We start from the raw sequence: 21,912 nt of genomic DNA on the forward strand, positions 1-21,912 counted from the left end.
ATCCGCTCCCCGTTTTAGGGTTTTGGCTAAAATAAGCCTAAAATAAGCATGTTTTGGGGCTGTTTAAGTGGCTAAGAGCAATTCTTAGCACAACAATGTTGTGGAGCACTGTAGGATGTTGATGCTAGGCAAATTGGAGTAAAACATAACATGTAGGGACCTCCAATAGAGTGAGTGACAATTGGAGAGGAAGCCATGATAGGCTGAAAACATGTCGCAATAGTAGGTGACGGTGCTGGCAACCATCGGAGTGGTGAAGATTGGATGGGGCAGGCTGAATTAAATGAACTGAGATGCTAGGTTATTTAACACACAAATGAAACCAGCCTTCCTTTCGTGGATGGGTGGTAATTCCCTAATTACAACCTAGTTATAGTAGTAACATTTATTACAAAATTGAGAAATGCAGCTTAACTTACAATCTTAGACAACGGATACCCTGTTGTCCCCAAAATTGGCGCCCCTTTCGGTATTTATTTAACTTAATTGAAGAAGAAGTCGATGTACAATGGGATTCTCCCAATCCCTTTCGGTATTCCAACTCCCTTTGTTGTCCAAAATGACCAGCAAGTCTTCAATTTGATTTGCCCCTTGATTCAGGTAGTCAATTGGCCTTCATCCAGTTTGATGGAGATGTTAAATGCCCCAAATTCATTGATTCGTTGGTCCCTCCACTTGAATTTGACTAAAAACAGCCTTAGCCCTGTTGAATCTAAGTCTTGGAGCTTCCAATTTTTGGCGCTCTTCTCAAGTTTGCTGCTAAACCCTAATTTCTATTGCTACAAATTAGGGTTTATAGCAGAGAAATTTGAAATTTCTCAGCCTTTGGTGATCTCAATGCTGTAATCTTCGTAGCAAGGCTATAGAAAGGTTGGAAGATGAGAGAGAATGATGAGGAGAGAGAAAATTCAGACTTTTTTCACAAAGATCTAAAGAAAATTTGTCATTTATTGTTGCTGCCTTGTCTCAATAGCTTGTAGATGTAAAGAATTGAAGAGAATTAGTCATTTACAGTTACTGTCGTGGTTGAAATGCATGGATCTAAAGCATGGTAGTTATGGAGGTTGGAAGATGAAGACTAAGTTCATAGTGACATGGATAATGACCAGATTAAATGTTACACAAGTGAATTAGGTTTCAAGATAGATTAGCTTGGACTCATAAATACAATCTTCTGTAAGAGATTAATAATGACAATGAGACTAACTGAAAGTATATAGCATCATGATATTGCATTCATCATTGTGAAAGTGACAGCCAAGTACAATGCTTTATAGAAGTTGGGTTGTTCCACTCTTTCTCACCGTGCATATGGGATTCAGGACATCTCTTCCTGGAGCATACATCATTTATCTATTTATCAACACCCCCTCTCAAATGATGAGTCCCTACACTTGCTGGCTTTTGCTCTCCCTGCATGGTGACATGGCCCGAGAGACTAGCTCATAGGCAACCTAGTCAAGTTAAAGCTTGAAACTTTACATCTTTTGGCAAGGGTTAAAAAAAAAACAAAACAAAGCAAATCCTCTAAGGAAAAAACATATGAAAGATACAATGATTTTTTAGAACAATCTATCAGAGTTGTTGATGGTAGCGAAAGCATCTTTTTTTTCTTTTTCTTCATTCCTGAACTTGTTCTGGTGGTGACCATTTTGTATCTGTTGTGCTTTGTTCTTGTGGAAACATTCATTGGTTGTATGGCCAGTCTTGCCACAGTAATGATATATAATCCAATCCTTGTTGTTGTTGGTGTTGAGTCCTCGGCCACGCCCTCTTGCTCCATAAGTGTCCTTGTTGTTGCTGGTGTGTTCCTTTGTATCCTTGCTTTTAACCTTGCTTTCTCCATTAAGTAGTGAGTGCTCAATATCTTTAAGTGAGAGACTTGGAACATTACTTAGGGTAGACACAAGATTCTCATATGGATCCTTATTTACACTTATAAGTAGTACGGCTATCACTTCATCTTCATCAATATTCTTCTTAAGAGTTGCAAGGTGGGTTTTTAGGCTCTTGAACTTGTTAATGTGTATGGTCATGGAAGGACTATCTTTTATATCTAGTTTATAAAACTGCACGAGTAATTTTACCTTTGAATTCTTTGCTTGGGTACCAAAGATCCTGTCAAGTTTCTCCCAAGCAGTTCTAGCATCTCTGATGCCAGAGATATGATATGGCACATCATCACTTAGTCCACAAGCAATGATGCCTAGTGCCTTGTTATTCATCCTCTTCCATTCTTTGGTTGTTGGTGGAGCTATTGCAAGGATCCCGTTTTCTGAATCTTCTTTCCCGCCATTTGTATCACCTTCATCGTCTTCAAAGAGATCCCAGAGGTCTTTCCTCATGAGGTGGTACATGGTCTTTTCCTTCTAGGCATGGAAGCCTTCTCCATTGAACTTTGTTGTTTATTTGAGCTCTGCCGTTTTTGATCAACAGCCAATCGACCAACAAAAGAGATGTAGTTCAATGCGTCAAGAGATACACAAAGATCAGTGTCAAACTGACACTAGCTAAGTATCAATGGGGGATACTATTCTTTGAGCTTAGTGTTGGATGTCGGTGCTTGAGGTCTTCAAATCTTCAAAGGTCTCCTCTCCTTGGTTGAATCTTGCTGTGGACTTTAGTGCTTGTAGCTCAGTGATTAAAATCACTATTGATAGCTTCAGTGAGAAGAACCAGTGATAAATGTCAAGCTTTTGAGGTTTTGGCTATGGAGTCTTTAGAGTTTTTGCTAGACTCAACTGGTTTTTTGATCATAGCAGCCTGTAGAGGCAACCAATTGATGAGTCCTTTGATGGGGAGTAAGCTCATTAGACCACCTTTGATTGCTCTATGTTCGCAAGGAGAATCGCGGCCTGTACGTGTAGCAGCAGTAGTATGCTGAGCTCTAATACCATGGTGAAATGTATGGATCTAGAGCATGGCAGCTATGGAGGTTGAAAGATGAAGACTAAGTTCATAGTGACATGGATAATGACCAGACCAAATGTTACACAAGTGAATTAGGTTCCAAGATAGATTAGCTTGGACTCATAAACACAAACTTGTGTAAGAGATTGATAATGACAATGAGACTAACTTAAAGTACACAACATCATGATATTGCATTCATCATTGTGAAAGTGATAGTCAAGTACAATGCTTTATAGAAGTTGGGTTGTTTCACTCTTCTCACTATGCATATGGGATTTAGGATATCTCTTCGTGGAGCATACATCGTTTATCTGTTTTTCAACATCCTATCTCAATAGCTTGTGGATGTTGTCAGCTGCCATTGGTTGGTCTTCTCTTGCCCTTGGCTGCCTCAGAAGGTTTTTCAATGTTTGCAAATAAAACAAGTAGCATCTCCTCCCTCTCTCTTGCAAGTTGAATATACTAAAAATATCTCTCTTTAGCTTGTAAAGACGTTTTTCAGTCTTGCATGGGCATTTTTGACAAGTGGCAGCCTTTCCAAATGGCTTTTTCAGCATTACCTATAATTAATTATTAATTTTTATTCTTGAAATATTGAAAAGTAATCATATAATTATTTGGGTACCTTGAAAAATAATCTGATTGGCCAATAATTAAATTGGCTAGGCAACTTTCATTTTTGAGTGTCTCTGCGTCATCTTTGACCATCAGATTGGCGTTAGGTACCATTAGATGCCACTTCTCTAGTGCCACCTGTTGACACTTATGGCCAAATGAATGACCTAGGCCAACTACTGGCTCGAGATATTAGCAAGTACCTGTGCGGCATAACTTATAGCAACTTTTGCCTTTGATATCTTGTGATTTCCTTTGTTCTTGGGCTTGTAAATTTACTCTAACCTCAATTACACCTTACATGTGCAACATTTACTTAACCATTCGATTAAAAATTAATCCGCATGTTAAGTGAGGTTTCAAAAATACATATCCTCATGACACAAATCTTTTTATAGATGAGGAACCAACCAAACTATGCAAGTTTACTTGTGGGACATTGAAACTCTTTTAGCATTAAAGTTTTTAGTTTTGGGGCTTGTTTAAATGAGCCAATTAAGGTTTAATGTGAAAGCATATTTTTAGCTTGACTTTCCCTCTCAAGCCCAAAATTGGAACCGGTAGGAATTGACAAGTGTAGCTCACCTTGTGTATATTGGAGAGGTCCTGTCCCAAAGCACCTGGGGGATTGGTCAATGGGTGCATATTGGCTGCCTAAGAACCTGCCAAGACTTCAAAAGCAGTGACTATTTTTCCTTGGGAGTCCATTCTTATTTGGTCAGTCTGTCATCTCTTGGTTGTGATCCCTAGTTAGAGTCTAACAGGGACATTTGGAGCTTTGATTGTTCTCAGGTTTGTTTTTCTTTCTAGTATTTGACAGCATGCATTGCCTTGCTGGATATTACTTAGTCTCAGATTGTGTGCGATCTACCACATCAATATGAGACCTACCACGTCACCATTTGTGATTGCATTTAATGTAGTCAAATTGCATATAATATAGTTGGCTGAGCTAGGGGAGAGGACGTTTGGTAGTTGCTTGGATGCCTTTCCTAAGCAGTGCCATCCGGACCCCTTAGGATTTACAAACTTAGTTGGTTAGGAACTTTCGAATCTATCATAGTAGAACATCGACCTCAACCCATTAGGATCCACTTGAGGGATCTATGACCTAGCAGTCTCTATTAATTATGTACCATGCATTGGAGATGTGTGCACAATGAATCCTATTGGATGAGGGATCTATGACCTAGCAGTCTCTATTAATTATGTACCATGCATTGGAGATGTGTGCACAATGAATCCTATTGGATGCCTTTCCTAAGCAGCGCCATCCAGACCCCTTAGGATTTACAAACTTAGTTGGTAGGAACTTTCGAATCTATCATAGTAGAACATCGACCTCAACCCATTAGGATCCACTTGAGGGATCTATGACCTAGCAGTCTCTATTAATTATGTACCATGCATTGGAGATGTGTGCACAATGAATCCTATTGGGTTTTACTCGCACCTACGCTCACATAGTAGTGCTGGTAATCCGCACATAGGACACTAGGGCAATTTTTACTCTCCATAAGAGAGGTTTTTTCCCTTGGTCATGTTATTCTTTATTTGTGTACAGTTCGGTCACTTATCACACATTACACACTTTTGTGTGTTAAGGCACCTTAAGGCACTTACACAACCCTAAAGTCTAAGGGTTGTACTTTGTACACACTACCCGACTAATCAAGTGTTGAGTTGTGACCACACACACTCTCTCTCTACTGTCTGCACACTTTGAGCTGATTGCTGCCATTTCCAAAACCACCAAGTGGTATCGAAGCTGGTTTACCTTGGCAGAGCCACTTGGTACTCCTGTCAGTTGCAGCAGCAGCCACCACCTGCTGTGTTGCTCCCATGCCGGCCCAATCCGCCTGCTCTAGCACCGGCCACCCCACCTGCCAGCAGCTGCCCTGCAGCATGCAGCTTGCCCCATTGCCATCACAGCCCACTGTGCTGCCCTGCCAGCTACACCAGCAGCATTGCCTGTCCTGCAGCCTGTCCAGGCTGTGCCGTTACCACCTTGTCTAGTGGCCATCTGCAGCTCGTCCGCCATTGTGCCGCCAGTTCCGCCTAGTCCACCCGTCTTCTACAGCTGAGACGCCTTGTTCATCAGCCTCGCAAGCAGTTGCGCCTGTGTGTGAGTGGCCTGACAGCTGCGACAGCTCCGACAGCCACATCAATGTTCATACGGCTTGTCCTTGGCTGCCACAGGTATATCTTATTGTTTTATTCAAAATATCAGAGCCAAAGCAAGGGGCTTTTGCAAGGAAAGTTCCATTCCTGCTACAGCAGGTGTTTTCGTGCACAGATTTGTTGGAATTTGGGTGAGAAAATTTGGGGCTTTTGTATGTTTGGTAGACATTGGCATATGCACTGAAGTTTCAGTCTGAAATTGATTGAAATCTTGCACATTAGATGGTCAAATTTTGGGGCTTTTGTGCTTTTAGTGCTGCTGAGCATTATTCTTGCATTGGACAACATGTTGCTTGTTGAGATCTGAAAAAATTCCAACACATTGAGATAGTAGTGGTCAAGTGTGATATAGTTTAGTTGATTACAGCTTGGCATTTGCTGTAATTTCTGGAAATTTGCAGATTTCCAAGTCAGCAGGCCAACTTTTGTTATTGCACCTATGCATTTAGAAGAGTGACATTTATCACGGCAAATCAAGGACAAAGTGATGTCTTCACTTGTGTATCTAAAGAGGGTAGATTGGATGTCGGACCACAATAGAGGGATTGAAACACAGTCCTTAGGAGCTATTAGTGAAGAAGAAAATGCTGAAATCTCTTTGAGTCTTGAGATGATGGCTGCTGTCAAGGCAACTGTTGGGTAGCCAACAAGAGGAGAAAATGGAGAAGTGTTTGATGACGAAGATAGACGATCAGTTGGAAGGATGATAAGTAGTCAAAATGCACTTGTTTGATGAAAATATACGATTAGTTGGAATGATGATAGGTAGTCAAAATAGGTATTGGTTCAACCATGTTGAAGGCTGAAGCAAACACTTGATTGAATTGTACCCAAGTGGATGATGCTCTACCTTGCATCAGATGTGAAGTCCACTGCTGCAAAGCATTACCTTGAAGAAATGTGGCATCCTTACGCACATTTAATGACTCCGTAAAATTACCCCTTGAATATGCAGCTTCATAATATTGAATGGAAGTCCAGGCTTTTAATTTGTCTTGTGCACCATTGAAAGTATCGAACTTCACTGCCTTGCCGCCTTCATTGAAGTCTTTTGCCTTGTCCTTGGGTGCCACATTATCGCAAATCAGTGGCTGCAAAAAGGGTGCTTTTTCTGTTTTCCAATCATGATCAGCATTAAACATGATATTAGATGGATCAGCACCAATGCCATGTGTCCCAACATATCGGAAGTAGTAGATGCATTATCAAACATGCCTATCTGTAACATTGGATTTTGCATTCCACTAGCCGTTCTTGGACACACATGACCGTGCATTCGCATTCCATGCATACCTTGATGCATACCAAATGATGCCATGCCATGACCAGCCATTGCATCAAACATTGAACCACCACCAAAGGACCTTGGGTGCCCAACATGCAAATACGTTTCTTCTCGTCTAAAGGGCATTGTGTTGGCATTTCCAAGATGGCCATGCATTTGCCATCCTTGCCGTAGTGCAAGTATTTGCATTTGTTCATTGGTGGCATTTGGCACATTTTGAGGTTGTGCTGCCTCTACCTTTGGTGACTCATGCTGTCTAGAAGCCTTAGAAGAAGATTTCTTACTTTTCACCCTTGCTGTCCGTGATAGGCTGCGATAACATATCTACTGCTGCCATCAACTGTGCTTTGAATAGTGCAGTAGAGTCCTTTGCTTGCTGATTTTCAGCATCGTGAGGTTGTGAAGGACCCACTTCATGCCAAAGCCCACATTTTCAGCATGCTGCCCATGCTGAGTGTCCATTCCAAGATTGGGCATTGCATTGTTATGATTGCCTTGTTGATGCATTATCAAAGCATGACACGCTTGCTGATCTTCACATAGCTGAGAATGAGTTGAGCAAATGGCTCGCAATCACGTGACTCGGGTCCACATCCTTGAGAGAGTCTATGTATTCCCACAATGGAACCATGAAACCATCCTTCCTTCTTGGATAGGGTGGTTGCATACCTAATTAACGAAAGATTACAGCAAGCAATAAATTCGCAAAAACTGAAATTAACACTTCACCACTCAATAGAAGACAACTGACACTCAATTAGCCCTAGAATTGGCTCCACTTGTTGAATTTCTTTAGAATATATTCCATGAACCTTGTAGTACAACCAAGAATCGACTCCAATCCCCGAAAAGTGTCAAGCCTTGCTCCAGATTCAAAAATAGGCTCTCAAATCTCAACTTCCTCTATTGATTGAGCCAATATCTCTACAAGTTCTAGAACTTTGGGCTGTCACAAATGACCAGCAGCACAAATCCCCATATTGCCCCTTGATTCCAAGCACACCTGTGTACAAATTTGGTCTCCAAGGCTTGCATGTAGGCCACATTGGCTGTAGATGAGTGATGAGCAATCTTCTTCAGATTTGCTGTTACCTCTCATATTTCCAGCAAATCCCTCTGTTACAAGGATGAATCCTAATTTCTTTTGTAAATCAGATCATACCCAACAATTTCACTACTGAATTTTTGAGAAATGAATGTTCCGCATTGAGAGAGAGAGAGAGAGAGAGAGAGAGAGAGAGAGAGGGAGAAATTTTTGCAAATCCCTGTCACAAGGATGAATCCTAATTTCTTTTGTAAATCAGATCATGCCGAGCAATTTCACTACTGAATTTTTGAGAAATGAATGTTCCACATTGAGAGAGAGAGAGAGAGAGAGAGAGAGAGAGAGAGAGAGAGAGAGAGAGAGAGAGAGAGAGAGAGAGAGAGAGAGAGAGAGAGAGAGAGAGAGAGAGAGAGAGAGAGAGGAATTTTATCTTATTAAAGAATTCCAGTTGAAATCATATCAGCAGGCCAAACTGCAACATCTGACGTAGACTTTGCAAGATAGTGCATGTCAGACCCATAAGTTCTTTCGCGCTCTCCATGCCTCTCCTGCTCGAGAGAATATGACCAGACTCGAGGATGCAGAAGGCCACCTTATCCTGGATCCGCAGACTATTGTGCATATGTGGAGGAATTATTTCCGTGACCTTCTCGGTTCCACTTCTCCACCTTCAACCCAAATTACTCAGGCCCGTTCGGTTTTTTATGACCTGGTCCGCAATCAGCTTCCGCAAGACATGCAAGCTACTATGGAGTCCGATATTTGTGAGGCAGAGGTTATGGACGTCTTGTTACACTTGCCCAAGGATAAAAGTCCGGGTTGGGATGGTCTCACCAATGAGTTCTTTGAAGCTTTTGCTACCCACCTGGCGAAACCATTGCAGGCTTTGTTTCAGCAGGTGTGGGAAACGGGGATCATGCCTTTCTCATGGAAAGAAGGCCTTATTAAACTGCTTCCAAAAGTTCCTTCGCCATCTAAGTTGACACAGTGGCGCCCAATTTCTTTGATGGGTTCAATGTACAAAATCTTTTCCAAAGTAATGGCGAATCGGCTCCATAAGCATCTCTCGGCCATTATGCACCCTCTACAGTATGGTTTCATTAAGGGCCGTAATATTCTGCACAATGTATTGAATGCTCAACTGGCAATTGATTATGCAAGGCATTCTAATCAGGAGGTAGTACTGATTCAACTGGACCTGGAAAAGGCTTTTGACTATCTGGACTGGTCTTTCGTTGCTGAACTTATGTCTGCTATGGGCTTTGGTCCTCGGATGTCTCGTCTAATATACACCATTAGTGCTGCAGCGTCTTCGCGAGTCATGCTGAACGGAGGTGTTACTGAGCCATTTGTCCTTGCCCGCTCTGTCAGACAAGGGTGCCCTTTGAGCCCTCTATTCTTTGCCCTTGCGACACATCCAGTTCTTTCAATGTTATCTCATATGGCAGCCTCTTCTCAGTTGGCCGGACTGTCGCTTCCTACAGGACAGCACTTCATTAGCCAATCCCTGGCGGATGATACTTTTATGATTTTGCGTGCGGACAAGGATAACCTTCAAAGAGCATTGGATGTTTGGGGCCTCTTTGGTCAGGCGTCCGGCCTTCGTATCAATGCGCTCAAATCAGCCATTCTCAGCTGCACGGAGTTGGATTTGCAGTCCTTGGACTGGCAGGGTCTGGTTGTTCCTCGTGGCTCCATTGTCAGGCACCTTGGGTACCCTTTAGGTGTTGATGTTCCCCCAAAGCAGCTTCTGCAGTGGATTTCTCAGAAAATGGTGGCTAAGTTTATGTATTGGAAATCTCAAGCTTGGCCCTTCCACGTTCGCCTCAAAGTGGTCCGGACAATTATGTTGCCAATGCTCACATATTTCTTGCCATTGTTGCCCTGGACTACTACGACTCTGAATGCTCTTACTCAGTCTATTCGTTTCATGCTATGGAAGAAGGACTCATTGCATGCAGGTATTTCCTGGATCTCTTGGTCGCATGCGTGCACCCCCAAATGCATGGGTGGCGGAGCTATTTTAGATGCCCAAACTCACATGCAGGCACTCCATTGGTCTCTTTTCTGCGCCATGTGCTCGGATCATCATCCATGGGTCGATATAGCCCGTTATTTCCTTGAGGGCCATGGGCTTCTACATGGCAATACGCAAATCCGGAGTTCTTGGTGGCATGTTCTTAATGCTGATTCGCAGTTCTTCAGTTCTTCTTCGTCGCTGCTTACTCATTTGGTATGTTCCTAGAAACAGGTCCTCTAGAAGGCTCAGTGGCATCCAGCGGAGGATCGCTTAGCTACTAACTCTTTTCAATTGGAATTGCTGGCAGTCTCGCGTTTACTTGCATGGGAAGGTAAACATGAGCTTAGACCACAATTCAACCGGATGGCCCGTTTGGGCTTGTCTTTAGTTGCGGATGCCACCCTTGCCAGTCGCAATGTGCTTATATCTTTTCGTACAGCTAGGAGGCTTTTCAGGATCCCTCGTGGATATAGGCCTTTATGGGAACAGCTTTTGAGGATGCTCCAGAGCAGACAACCCTTTCCTGCCCTTGCTTCGGATCATCCCTGGCAGGATTGGGACCTACAAGGCCGGCTGACTTTAAGCAAAGCTTCTGCTAACCAAGTGTATCATATTCTGATTAAAGATCATCAATGGCTAGTTACCAAAGCGAATGCTTTATGGGGATTACGTAAATCCCGGTCATGGTGGAGGGCAACTGTGATGGAGGGCTGGTTGAACAAGACACCCTTCAAATGTAAAGTCTTTCTTTGGAGAGTGATGATTGGTGGTCTTCCGCTTGCTTCGGCTCTTTCCAAGTGACGAATCTCCAATGGCAACTGTTTCTTTTGCACCACTGCTGTGGAATCCGCCCGCCACCGATTTATTTCTTGCCCCATCGCAAAGAAAGTCTGGTTATTTTTGTCGGCTGTTTGGCAAGGAGTGGTTGGTTTCACCCTGCGCCCCTTTGATTGGGATTTCGGGCAGCCCAAATACCCCACTCCTGCATGGCCACATATGAAGCTCATGTATCATTTTCTTCGATATTGGGGTTGTTGGCATAACTGGACCATTCGGAATGCTTTTCTTTTTGACTCCGCCTATAATGTTCAGCGGCATATTGCGAGGCTTAAGGGCCTCTTGTATTGGCAGTTGGATCTTCTCCAGCATTCTGATTTGCTCTCTAGGGAGGACTTCCGTCCCTGGCATATGGCAATTTCCTCTGCATCTTTGCCATGACGTTGTAACTTGTAGTACTTAGAACCTCTTTACATGATGGCTTAGATTGTCGTCATGTATCTTGTAATTAAGTAATCTTGTACTTTTTTTCGTAATTAATACAATTACCTTTTACGAAAAAAAAAGAAAAAAAGAGGGAGGAATTTTCGCAGTAGGTGGCACATAGCAGCCAGCAGTTTGCCTTCAGCCAGGGAAGAGTCGCTTGCAGCCAGCAAGGTGCAAATCTGCTGTTGCCTGCTGTAGATGGTCATGGATGACAGTCGCCTGTTGCCAATTCTCTCCTCAGCTGTCTACAAGCCCTGAACAGCAGCTGTTCTGATTCTACACACTCTATCTGTAGACCAGCCAGCCCAGAATGGCTTCCTAAAATTGTCCCAGTGTTGCATGGCATGAATTCTCTGTGCATGCCAAGTGGCAAACTTGGCCATGCATACCCTCTAGAAATGAATTTCCGGCAATAATTGACTGTAGAGAATAAGAAATTACTTGGCCCTTCCCAGAAACTGCCATCCGCATTCAAAATGCTAAGCCCTATGGAGTTGAAAGTGCTCAAACTTTCATTAGCTGAAGTCCTTGGCATTAAATGATTCTTATTTTGAACTCCCATGACATAACAAGTCATTTCCAAGGGCTAGAGCCAGGACTTGCCACCAAGCCCCCCATTGGCACCCGTCCAACGTAACTTATCACTACTCTCAATGCCACCCATTGCCCAAGCTAGGCTTTGATTGTTGTCAGTGTCCAGATTTAGCTTGCACTTCAAATGTGCACCTCAGATGTGCAGTTAAAAAATTCACGTCCCTGTGACAACAACAATTACTAGCAATTGCAGATAACAAAAGAGCAGTGACCTGCATTTCCATCATGTTTTCCAGTTCCGGCAGACATTCACTTATGAGGCATTGGTTCCCACCTGCCATTTACTATCCGAAGTTGTGTCCCGACTTTCTTGTGACTGTGCCAATGGAATGTGATGGACTGCTCTGGCATGTGCTTCAAACACGTCCATGTTTTGGGTTATGTTATGCTGTCTTGCTTCATTACCCCTTTTTAAAGAAGTGTTTGCAAATGCCTGAAATTGATTTCAATGGTACTGTTATGTATGTGCTTTACATTAGAAGTGCAGTTGAGCAGTTGATTGTCCATTATATATTTAGATTGGAGAGTTTTGGGAATGTAAACTTTTGTTATCAAGATGATTGTCAACCTTGAAAACCTAACCTCAGTAGCAATGTGTATCAGCTTTGCACTCAGTTTGAGCCAGAAATTAACAAGGTTAGTAAGGCGTTTGTCACCTCATCTTGCTGCCAAAATGCGGCCTCCTATGACGTAAGTAAATGTGTGCATTGCTGGAATAAGTGGGATACTCGATTCCAAAGGAGAAATGTTCCATAATAGGAGTCTGACTTTATTCGGGTATAATATACAGACCAGTTATTCGAGGACGTCCAGCACCTAAGAGGGCTGTGCACATTTGTGGACAAAATCGGAGAACAGTTGTGATAATCATGTCTGCAGGTTTGATGGTTTTAAAAATGGCAGTTTTTAAAATGTAAAAACAAACAAACAAACAAACGAGGCTAGTCCCTTTCTAAAGATGCCTGGTTCTAAATATATGGCTTTTAACTGTTGTGCAGTTACTTGCCTTCTGTGGTTTTTGACATCAGCTTTTCTTACTGTCTTTGGGGCATTTGCGATTGGTTTGGCATGTAAGTCAGGTTCTCCATTTATCATATGCCATACAAAGAAGTTTTCCCTGTTTCACGCTAATGAGCATCTTTGTGCTTTCTTCTGAGCAGGTGTTATTCTGCATTCAAGCCTGAGAACTCCTAATCTTAAAGCTAGATTGAATACCTTCCGGGAGGAATTTCGAGCTGTGTGGCATAGTTATGGTGAATTTTAAGTGTATGGGGTGTCCTGCTGTAAGTACTTTATTAAAATGGATACCCCCAGGACCCGATTCTTTGTATTAACTGCTTACATGCCACTGATTACCTGATCAATACGACAGTCAGAAGTTTGTATCATACCTTGATTGCGTCACCAAGCTTTGCCAGTAGCTTATGAGAAGACACATTATGACATGGACTCCATTTAATTTGTTCAAGTATAGATTCTCCAGTCGGAACTTTATTTGTTTCCTCAAAACCCCATCTTTGCACAAGTGCTGGTCAATGTGTTCCTTTAAGATGCTCATTTTACTTTAGGTGTAAGAACACTCAGCAGAGACCTCTGGAAAACTTTAATAGAATTATCTTGAAGGCTCATAGTTTGTTTCGTGTAGATGCAAACATTAAGCTCACAGAGCATGCAACCTACTGTTATCTGTGCATGTGCATGCATGTTCGTGTGTGTATGAGAGAGAGAGAGAGAGAGAGAGAGAGAGAGAGAGAGAGTTAGTGTGTGTGCGCGCACAGAGACCTCGTCATCTTGTCTCGTATTTGGTGCCATGTGTTTGGATCCACCATGTGTCCAAGAGATGGGGTGTTTTGGAAAGTAATGATTGACAGATCCTGTGCAGCCATTCGTGAAGGTAATGGGCATCTGTCTTGAGGGAAATCACCTATGTTCAACCTAGTGTTCATGGTGTTCAAAGTAATGATGATTTGTAGTACAATTTGTGGGCATCCAACCTAGTGTGCCCTAAAATTTTTGAGGGGGGGATTTTTTCGGACTTGTAATTTCAAATATTACTTTGCTTATTGTTAAACATTGTGATTGACTGATTTTGTTTGGCTACATGGGTTATTGATCCATGTCACTTCTTGACAAGGATCATTAATGTTTCTAATTAATTGTCATGGTGACAACTTTGCTAATGGTTTTCTTCAGTGTACTGAAAACCAATAGAAGCGAATGTAAAAAATTGGAAAAAACTTTACTAAAATTGATGATTCATGCATGTTTAGTTTTTTTTTTGTGAAATGTCTTGGGAAGAAAGTGGAAAAATTTCAAGTGAAATTTTCCTAGAAGCTCTTGGAAATGCCATTTGCAAGCATTGGTATTTGCATTAGTCAAAGAAAGACGAGCTCCATCTTTAGTTGTGTGAGTTCTAGTTCAGGTACATCTCTAGTAGCATGAGTTGTAGAGGAGAGTTAAGAAACCTTGTCTAGTTAGGGGTCAGGTGAGAATTTGATTTTGTTGCTCTTTACTTGATCCAATCATGTGAACTTTCATAGTCTCAACTCTCTCTTTTGAATTGGACCCAAGTTGTTCATGACTACAAGGACTTGCCTTCTTTGTGTTGTGTATACGTTCTCTTAAAAAGAAAAGTCTCATATTTGTTCACAAATTTGAAACTCCATACCATAGTTGCTTTGCTGATTGCGAACCACGAGTAAACACCATTGATTTGGTTATTAAGGTAGAAAAATTTTAGTCATATTTTGTGTTTTTATTGTTTGATGAAGCTTTGACTCAGGTTGACATCTCCCTTGCTCGAATAAATTTTTTGAAGACAAAAAAGAGTTGGTAAAGTCTCTTACTTGCTTTAAATTTTTTTTTTTGGTTGTGAATCCGATTTTCTATTTCTTTCTTTTGACATGCACAAGCCATTAACTCAAGATTAAGTGAGAGGAGGGTCATGTGGGGACTTGGTAGATGTTCTTCAAGATTAGCAACTGCAGTGCGACTTGTATCTATAGAAAGGACAATTGAAGAAAGTGACACATGGAGCTAAGTTTGCACGCAAAATTCTAGGAAACCTCTTGTTCTTGTATCAAGCTTTTTAGAAGTGATGGTATGTTTTGACTTGAGCAACCTTTTTGGCTATATTCTCACCCTCCCCCAAAGTTTTTCCCCTTTACCTAATTTTTTTCGCTCTTTTTTCCCACCTTACCCCTCCTCTCTCTCTCTCTCTCTCTCTCTCTCCCCCCCCTTTTTTAACTCTCTCCAATCACACACACACACACACACACACACACACACACTCTCTCTCTCTCTCTCTCAATATGTTGTTTCTCTTAAGCTTCTTTCTCTAATTTTTTTTTACTCCCAAAATTTTTCACACTTTCCCATTCTCTACCTCTCTCCAAATTTTTTCCTAAGTTAGTCTCTCTCTCTCTCTCTCTCTCTCTCTCTCTCTCTCTCTCTCTCTCTCTCTCTCTCTCTCTCTCTCTCTCTCTCTCTCTCGCCTCCCCCTCAATTTTCTCTTCCTAAATTTCTTTCCCTCACTTTTCCGTTCTCTCTCCTCCCCCTCTTGATTTTTTTTTTCATTCCCCCCAAAATTTTCCCACCCCAAAAATTTTTCCTCTCCAAGTTCCTCTCTCCAAATTTGTTCCCTCCAAAATTTTCCTCTCCAAGTTTCTCCAAATCTTCTATTCTCTATTTTTTTCCTCTTAATTTTACACACACACACACACACACACACACACACACACACACACACATACTCTCTCTCTCTCTCTCTCTCTCTCTCTCTCTTTCGTAAAACTCTCTCTCTCTCAAAACTCTCTAGGCTTCTTGCTCATGTGCTCGCTCTCTCTAAATTTTTTACTCTCTCTATCTCCTCCAATTTCTTTTTCTTGTTTAAGAATTTAATACATTGAAATGTCATTTTGAGGGGAAATTTGAAATTAGTTTTGAGAGGTAGGTTCAAAATGTTTCTTGTGCTTCGGGTATTATTGAAGCTATAGTTAAATAATAATAAATATAATATAGACATATCATTTTGTGTACATGTTCTTACCACTCATTCCATCCTTCACATTTCTTCCATGCTTAAACTTTTTCATGTTATCAAAGCCACACTTGGTCTTAAGCTCCTCAAGCCCTTCGCTCAACCTCACTATATAATAAAATAATGTAAAATTATTAAATTAATTTATTGTTTCCAAAATGAAAAACATGAATATGCAACACTGACATGTAGTAGTGTGTCCTTGTTTTTCTTTCCAATGAGCTTTAGTACTCGGGTATCTTGGTAAAGTTGGTGCAAGAACTAAACCTAGAAATTTGGGGGAGTGTGCCTAATGTTCTTCAACACACAATATTTTCAAGTCATTGACTCAACCTCATTGTATAATGAAGCAATGTAAATGATTAAATGCTTATTGCTCAACTTTTAGTAGCCAAAAAAAACCCATGACCTAGCAATGCTCACATGCATTGTTCACCCTTGTTTTCATTATCGATAAGCTTAGCCCTTGCACAACCTTGGTAGAGTAGGTTCAAGTGCTAAATCCATAAATTTGGGGAGAGTGTGCCTATTAATGTTTTCCAACACCTCATTATAGAGTTTTGTGGTTGCACTATAGCACATACTTCATGGATATACCAATTTATTTATGTGATGATGATTGAGCTAACTAAAATGGATTTATCCTTCTACATGAGTCTATAAAAAATCTTAGTTCTACTTCACAAACAGAAACATGAATAAAGGTGCCTTTTGGCTTGCACAAAGGTCATGCTCCACTTTCCCATTGTATCATCTCAAAGGGTCTCTTGTCAACCTCTGACTGGATCAATTAGTTAGTGAAACTCTAGGTTTAAGTATCCTTCTATGATATCATGTGGAACTAAGCCTAGCATACAAAAAATTGGTTTCTTTGGTATTCCTCTTATTCTAGACTTGGAGGGATAACTTAAAAATATGTATGTTGTAGGTTCAAGAGAATGGATTTTAAAAATTCCATCTTATAAATGTTTTGCACATAGAACTAGGTTAGGGAATATCTAGAATTGAGTAGAATAAATATGCTTTTTATTTTATATAAAGTTGACAAGTCAGGAATTTTTAAGATAGCCCTTAAATGTATGTAATATAGAATGTTTCAATATAATGAAGCCCTTGTTCATCTGGAATAGTTATTTTGTCCTTATGATTTCTACTTACCATTGCATCAATTTGGCCTATTTTCTTTATAGCATTTTAGATTTTGATATAGAAGATCTATGTACAATGAATCACTTAAGCTTATAAAAGAGGTATTTTGTCCTTATACATTCAATTGATTAAAGTTGATTGCATCAATCTAACCTACTTTCTTTATCAAAGTTTAGATTGCTTCATTAAAAGGATGATAGTGAAAACAAAGGCGTTTCACTTTTGATATCAAGATCACTCGCTCCAAATTACACATTTCTTACATGTTGCACATTATTACATATTCAACTATATATATGAATGGAGATGTCGTTTAATGAGAATAAGGGAATCTAAGGATCCTTCATCCACTCGAACATAGTTGGACACAATTTGCAATAGCTTATTTTTAATGAATAAGTGCATCCAAGGCTTCTTTATCCATTTTGATAATTTGCAATCACTTAGTTTAGACCTCATATATCTAGGCTTTGCACTTGGTTCATTAACACAATCATTTTGTTTCACATATTGTGCTTTTTTAGGTAATGACTTTTATAAACCTTCATGATGATATATCATCATCACCATTATTGATCAATGCATTATTCTCATCTAGCACGATTACATTTATTAAAACCTTTAATAATTTCTATAAAGAGAAGTCAAAATTAATTTGATCATTTCCCAAATTTCTTCTCAAATTGTTTTGGAGGCAATAAACTCTACAACCTTTCTCAATGAGAAATCTATTTTTTTACTACTATTTCCTAAATTGCTGACATACCAAAGCCAAGGTATTGAATAATGAATGAATGTATATAAAATACCCAAGGGGAGATTTGTCCACCAATAGTAGCCAATGACTCATGGAAATGGGTGGAGGGAGGTGTTGGAGTGTGTCTCCATTGGAGATGAATCTTGGGTATGGAAATTACTAGTTGGATCTAAACTTGATGGAGTGGATAAATGGCATAAGTGTAGTGTGTAGGAGTGTAGTCTGAGTAGAATGGTCCACCAAGACCAAGGTGATAATAGTAGGACTTGAGGCAAGATAAAAATACAAAATTTCTCCAAGTGGATATCACTAATGTAGCAACTAGAGGGAAAATTAGGTGCTAAATATGTTGAGGAGCCTATCCAATAGATATTTTGAGCGACCAACAATTCGGCACAACTAGAACAACATAAACATATAAATTAGTCATGATGATGTTGAAACCAATGATGATAGTAAGTGGAAAAGAAAACACCTAGTAGATGCCTTCAAAATGATGGTGACAACTAAGAATGGTCATTGTAGGAGCTAGAAGTTGGTGAAAATTGGTTGAGAATGAACAAAATCCATTTGAGATGGAACCCTAGCTGAAGGATGTCCATAATAGTGGTTGGAAAAGAGTGGGTATTGGTAGGCAACGATGGAATTGGAAGCAACATGATGATGATGATTCAGAGTGGGCCACTCATAAATATGTAAGTATATCATGTGGGTTCAAAAGAAGGGACTTTGTAAATACATACTTTACACATTTTTTACACATAGAAGGGTGCATATACAGGGGTTATTCATATATTGAATAGAAAAGGGATGCATTTTATTTAGGAAAAATTCACAAATAAGGGTGTTTTAAAATAGGCATTGAACACACATGATATAAAGGTTTACCCATAGTGAAACTCTCGAGCATGAAGACTGGGTGCAAGGGATGCAAGTAGGGTAGATGAGATGTCAAGCACTACATGTGGCCTAGCATACACTTTATTCATAGAGATGGAACTAATCAAAAGTGGGAAATTTACTTATGAGACACTACAACACACCAAGTTTTGGGGATGTTTAATGAGATAATGAAGGTTTAATACATATTTATGTAACATTCCTGCTCAGATCCAAAGTTGGAAATAAGTGAAAATTCCAAGCAAGCTCACCCCATTTTACCACCCCAATGCCCTTCATGCATTAGTAAATGGGTGCATGCCGACTATCCTGCAACCTACCAAGATTATATAGGCAATGGTTATTCCTTGCAAGTCCAAAGGAATACCCTAGAGATGCCGCAACATTAGGCAGGGTACTCATTGGTTATCTAGTAGCTTACTAGGTTGTGAAAACATGATGTATTAACCAACTTGAATTTGTTATTACCTTTTTTAATTTGTTGAAATAGTGGACATTGGATAAAAAGGATGGTTGGCTCACAAATCATAAAACAGAGAGCATGTACAAAATCACTCTTAGGGTTGTCAGTGTGAGGTAAATGATATGTAGAGATACGTTGAGGTATGGAGGTGACACAATCATAGATGGAGACTATTTGAGATCTAATGTGAGCAAGGAGTCCAGAGGAGCTCTACTCAATGAGATGCATAAAGCAATACTACATAATGCAAAGAAGGATACTCATGATGCAGTATGCCACTTAGACACTTGGATAGTATCCCTCATAGGGGCATTGTTCACTTGTCCAAGTGCTTACAAACATGATAATGATCATGCAATGCAAAGGATGACTACATTGGGAAGGTATGTTGATGTCAAGGATAAGAAAACAATGCCAAAATATGTAGATATCAAATAAAGGGAAGAAACTCTGTAAACCATGGATGTCAATACCAAAGGACAAGGAGAAGCCTGATGTCATTCTTTGTGTAGTTCTAATAACCAAGCTAAAATGATGAAGTGTGATAAAGAAGGTAGACTTGACACCCCTCCTTTAGAAGAGCTAAAGGAGAACTAGCTATCTTGGCACTCTAAAAATCCTATACTTGAACTTGGAAGAGGGATCATGTGAAATGTAGATTTCAAGTGGAATCACTTAAATAGAAGCAAGAGAAAAGTAAGAGCTATGATGGATGAAGCAAGAGAGCAAGAGAGAGATAAAACATATGTGGGAACTCCAATAGTCACAATGTGTGATCGGCCTTCTCTTATTCAATAGTCACTAAAATAATAAGAAATAAAGTGATAGTGATGGGCACTTGCCATCTATAGTGTACATGTGTGGTCAAGGGGTGTGTGTACTAAATACAAGGGGGTGTAGGCACAGACGCCTTTACCCCCAACAACCTCCTAGTTAAAGAAGAATATGCCTCAAGTGAGGAGAGAACAAGAAAAGTAACAAATAACAAGTGTATATAAAGTACAATAAGATGAGGAATAGATGTCATCTCATTTGATGCCCATCATATTCCTAAGGAAGGAAAAATGTTTCTTTGAGAGACTTTTAGTGAGTAGATTTGCAAGATTCTCATTAGTTGATATCTTGACAAGCTCAACAAACTTATCCTCTACCACTCTGTGATGAAGTGATAGCACATCTCAATGTGCTTTTTCTTCCCATGGAAGACTTGATTCTTGGCCAACTAAATAACACTCATAGAATTTGAATGCAACGTAGGAATAATAGAAATACCAAGGTTATACTTTGCCTTAGTAGTAGATAAGGCTGTGCATTTCTACACCCTAGAAATCCAATAAATAGCAACTCTAGCAACGGTGGAGACATACCTAAAGGTGGACTTCCTACTATTTGTATGTCCTATATAGTTAGAGTTAGTGTAACCCATGATTGTTGTATCCTGGTCACCATAGAAAATACACATATCTCCAGTGCCTTTTAGCTATCTCATGATACCCTTCACAACATCCCAATCTCGCCGACCAAGTATAGTCCTATAGTGTGCCACAACTCTCACTACAAATGCTATGTTAGGGTGAGCAACTATCATGGCATACATCAAACTATACATTGTAGATGCATAAGGGGTCTTGTCCATCTTAGCCTTTTTCTCATCTGATTAGGGACAATCAGCTTGATTGACCTTCATATGGAAAGATAAAAAATAACCAATAGTATTAATATCCTGTGTATGGAATTGCTCAAGCACCTTTTGTATGTACTCTTATTGTGATAGGTAAAGGGGTCCCTTAGAGCGCAATGCGCATACCAAGAATATTTGAGGCATGCTCCATGTCCTTCATCTCAAAGCTCTTCTTGGGTTGAGTCTTCAAAGTATCTAGCTCTTCGCGAGCTCTCCTAGCAATCAACATATCATTGACATAAAGTACCAAGATAATACAAATTCCATTATGAGTCCTCTTTGTGTATAAAAACGGATCCATATCACTGTGAATATATATCCTTGTGAATACATGAAAGCATCGAACTTATGGTGCCATGCCCTAGGTTATTATAAAGGCGAGCAACCGCCAAGACCCACGGACCTCTTATTGTTCAAGCGTTTTAAGCGAGCACTAATGGCTACCTCTCACATAGCCGATGCGCTATCCCTCTCTACAAGTGTAGTGAGCTTACCTTGATGCCCAATTGAGTTGCTTCCTCTCTCAAGCACTCCGATAGCTCCATGATTCGTGATGCAAGCTCAAGCATCCTCAAGTGTAATATTCCCATGCTCCCCCCCCCCCCCCCCCCATGGTGGATGTGACCGTCATGTCTATCCTACGGCAGAGTGGTCTCAGTTAGCCGAGAGCTTTCCTCAATGGAATTTATTTGATGCGAACGTTAGATAGACAAGGACCTTAGAACTTGTAAGTTAAAAACCTGATTCATACAGTTTTAGGGGACCGGAATGGGACTATGCCCTACAGGCAGAGAGGTCGAGCGATGCATCCCTCTCGTTTCCCATTCTCTTTGAACCAAGTGCGGTATGAGTCTGCTTTGTCCCAGTTGTGTTTGTGCAAAGTGGAGCAGTTGTAGACCGATGCTAGAAGGCTGTTAGGAAGACCCGATTACAAGGAACCCAGACTTCAGGCCGATCCTAGTGGGAACGGCCGGATAAGTTCCGTTGCGGGGCAGACTCGAGAGACC

At 40.6% G+C, this 21,912-nt stretch overlaps 1 protein-coding gene across 1 annotated transcript in view; it reads left to right on the forward strand.

The window, feature by feature from the left end:
- LOC148031382 (PRA1 family protein A1-like) overlaps positions 1-13,452 on the forward strand; it is a 42,331-nt gene extending 28,879 nt beyond the window's left edge. Inside the window, exons 4-7 of the mRNA XM_087684906.1 lie at positions 12,520-12,606; positions 12,707-12,795; positions 12,915-12,986; positions 13,077-13,452. Coding sequence (XP_087541032.1) covers positions 12,520-12,606; positions 12,707-12,795; positions 12,915-12,986; positions 13,077-13,180 — 352 coding nt within the window. The 3' untranslated portion in view covers positions 13,181-13,452. The remainder of the gene's footprint in view (positions 1-12,519; positions 12,607-12,706; positions 12,796-12,914; positions 12,987-13,076) is intronic.
- Positions 13,453-21,912: the final 8,460 nt, after the last annotated feature.

This window comes from Lygodium microphyllum, chromosome 9 (genome assembly GCF_053477565.2).
Source record: "Lygodium microphyllum isolate KBCC chromosome 9, Lygodium_microphyllum_v1.1.10, whole genome shotgun sequence".
NCBI lineage: Eukaryota > Viridiplantae > Streptophyta > Polypodiopsida > Schizaeales > Lygodiaceae > Lygodium > Lygodium microphyllum.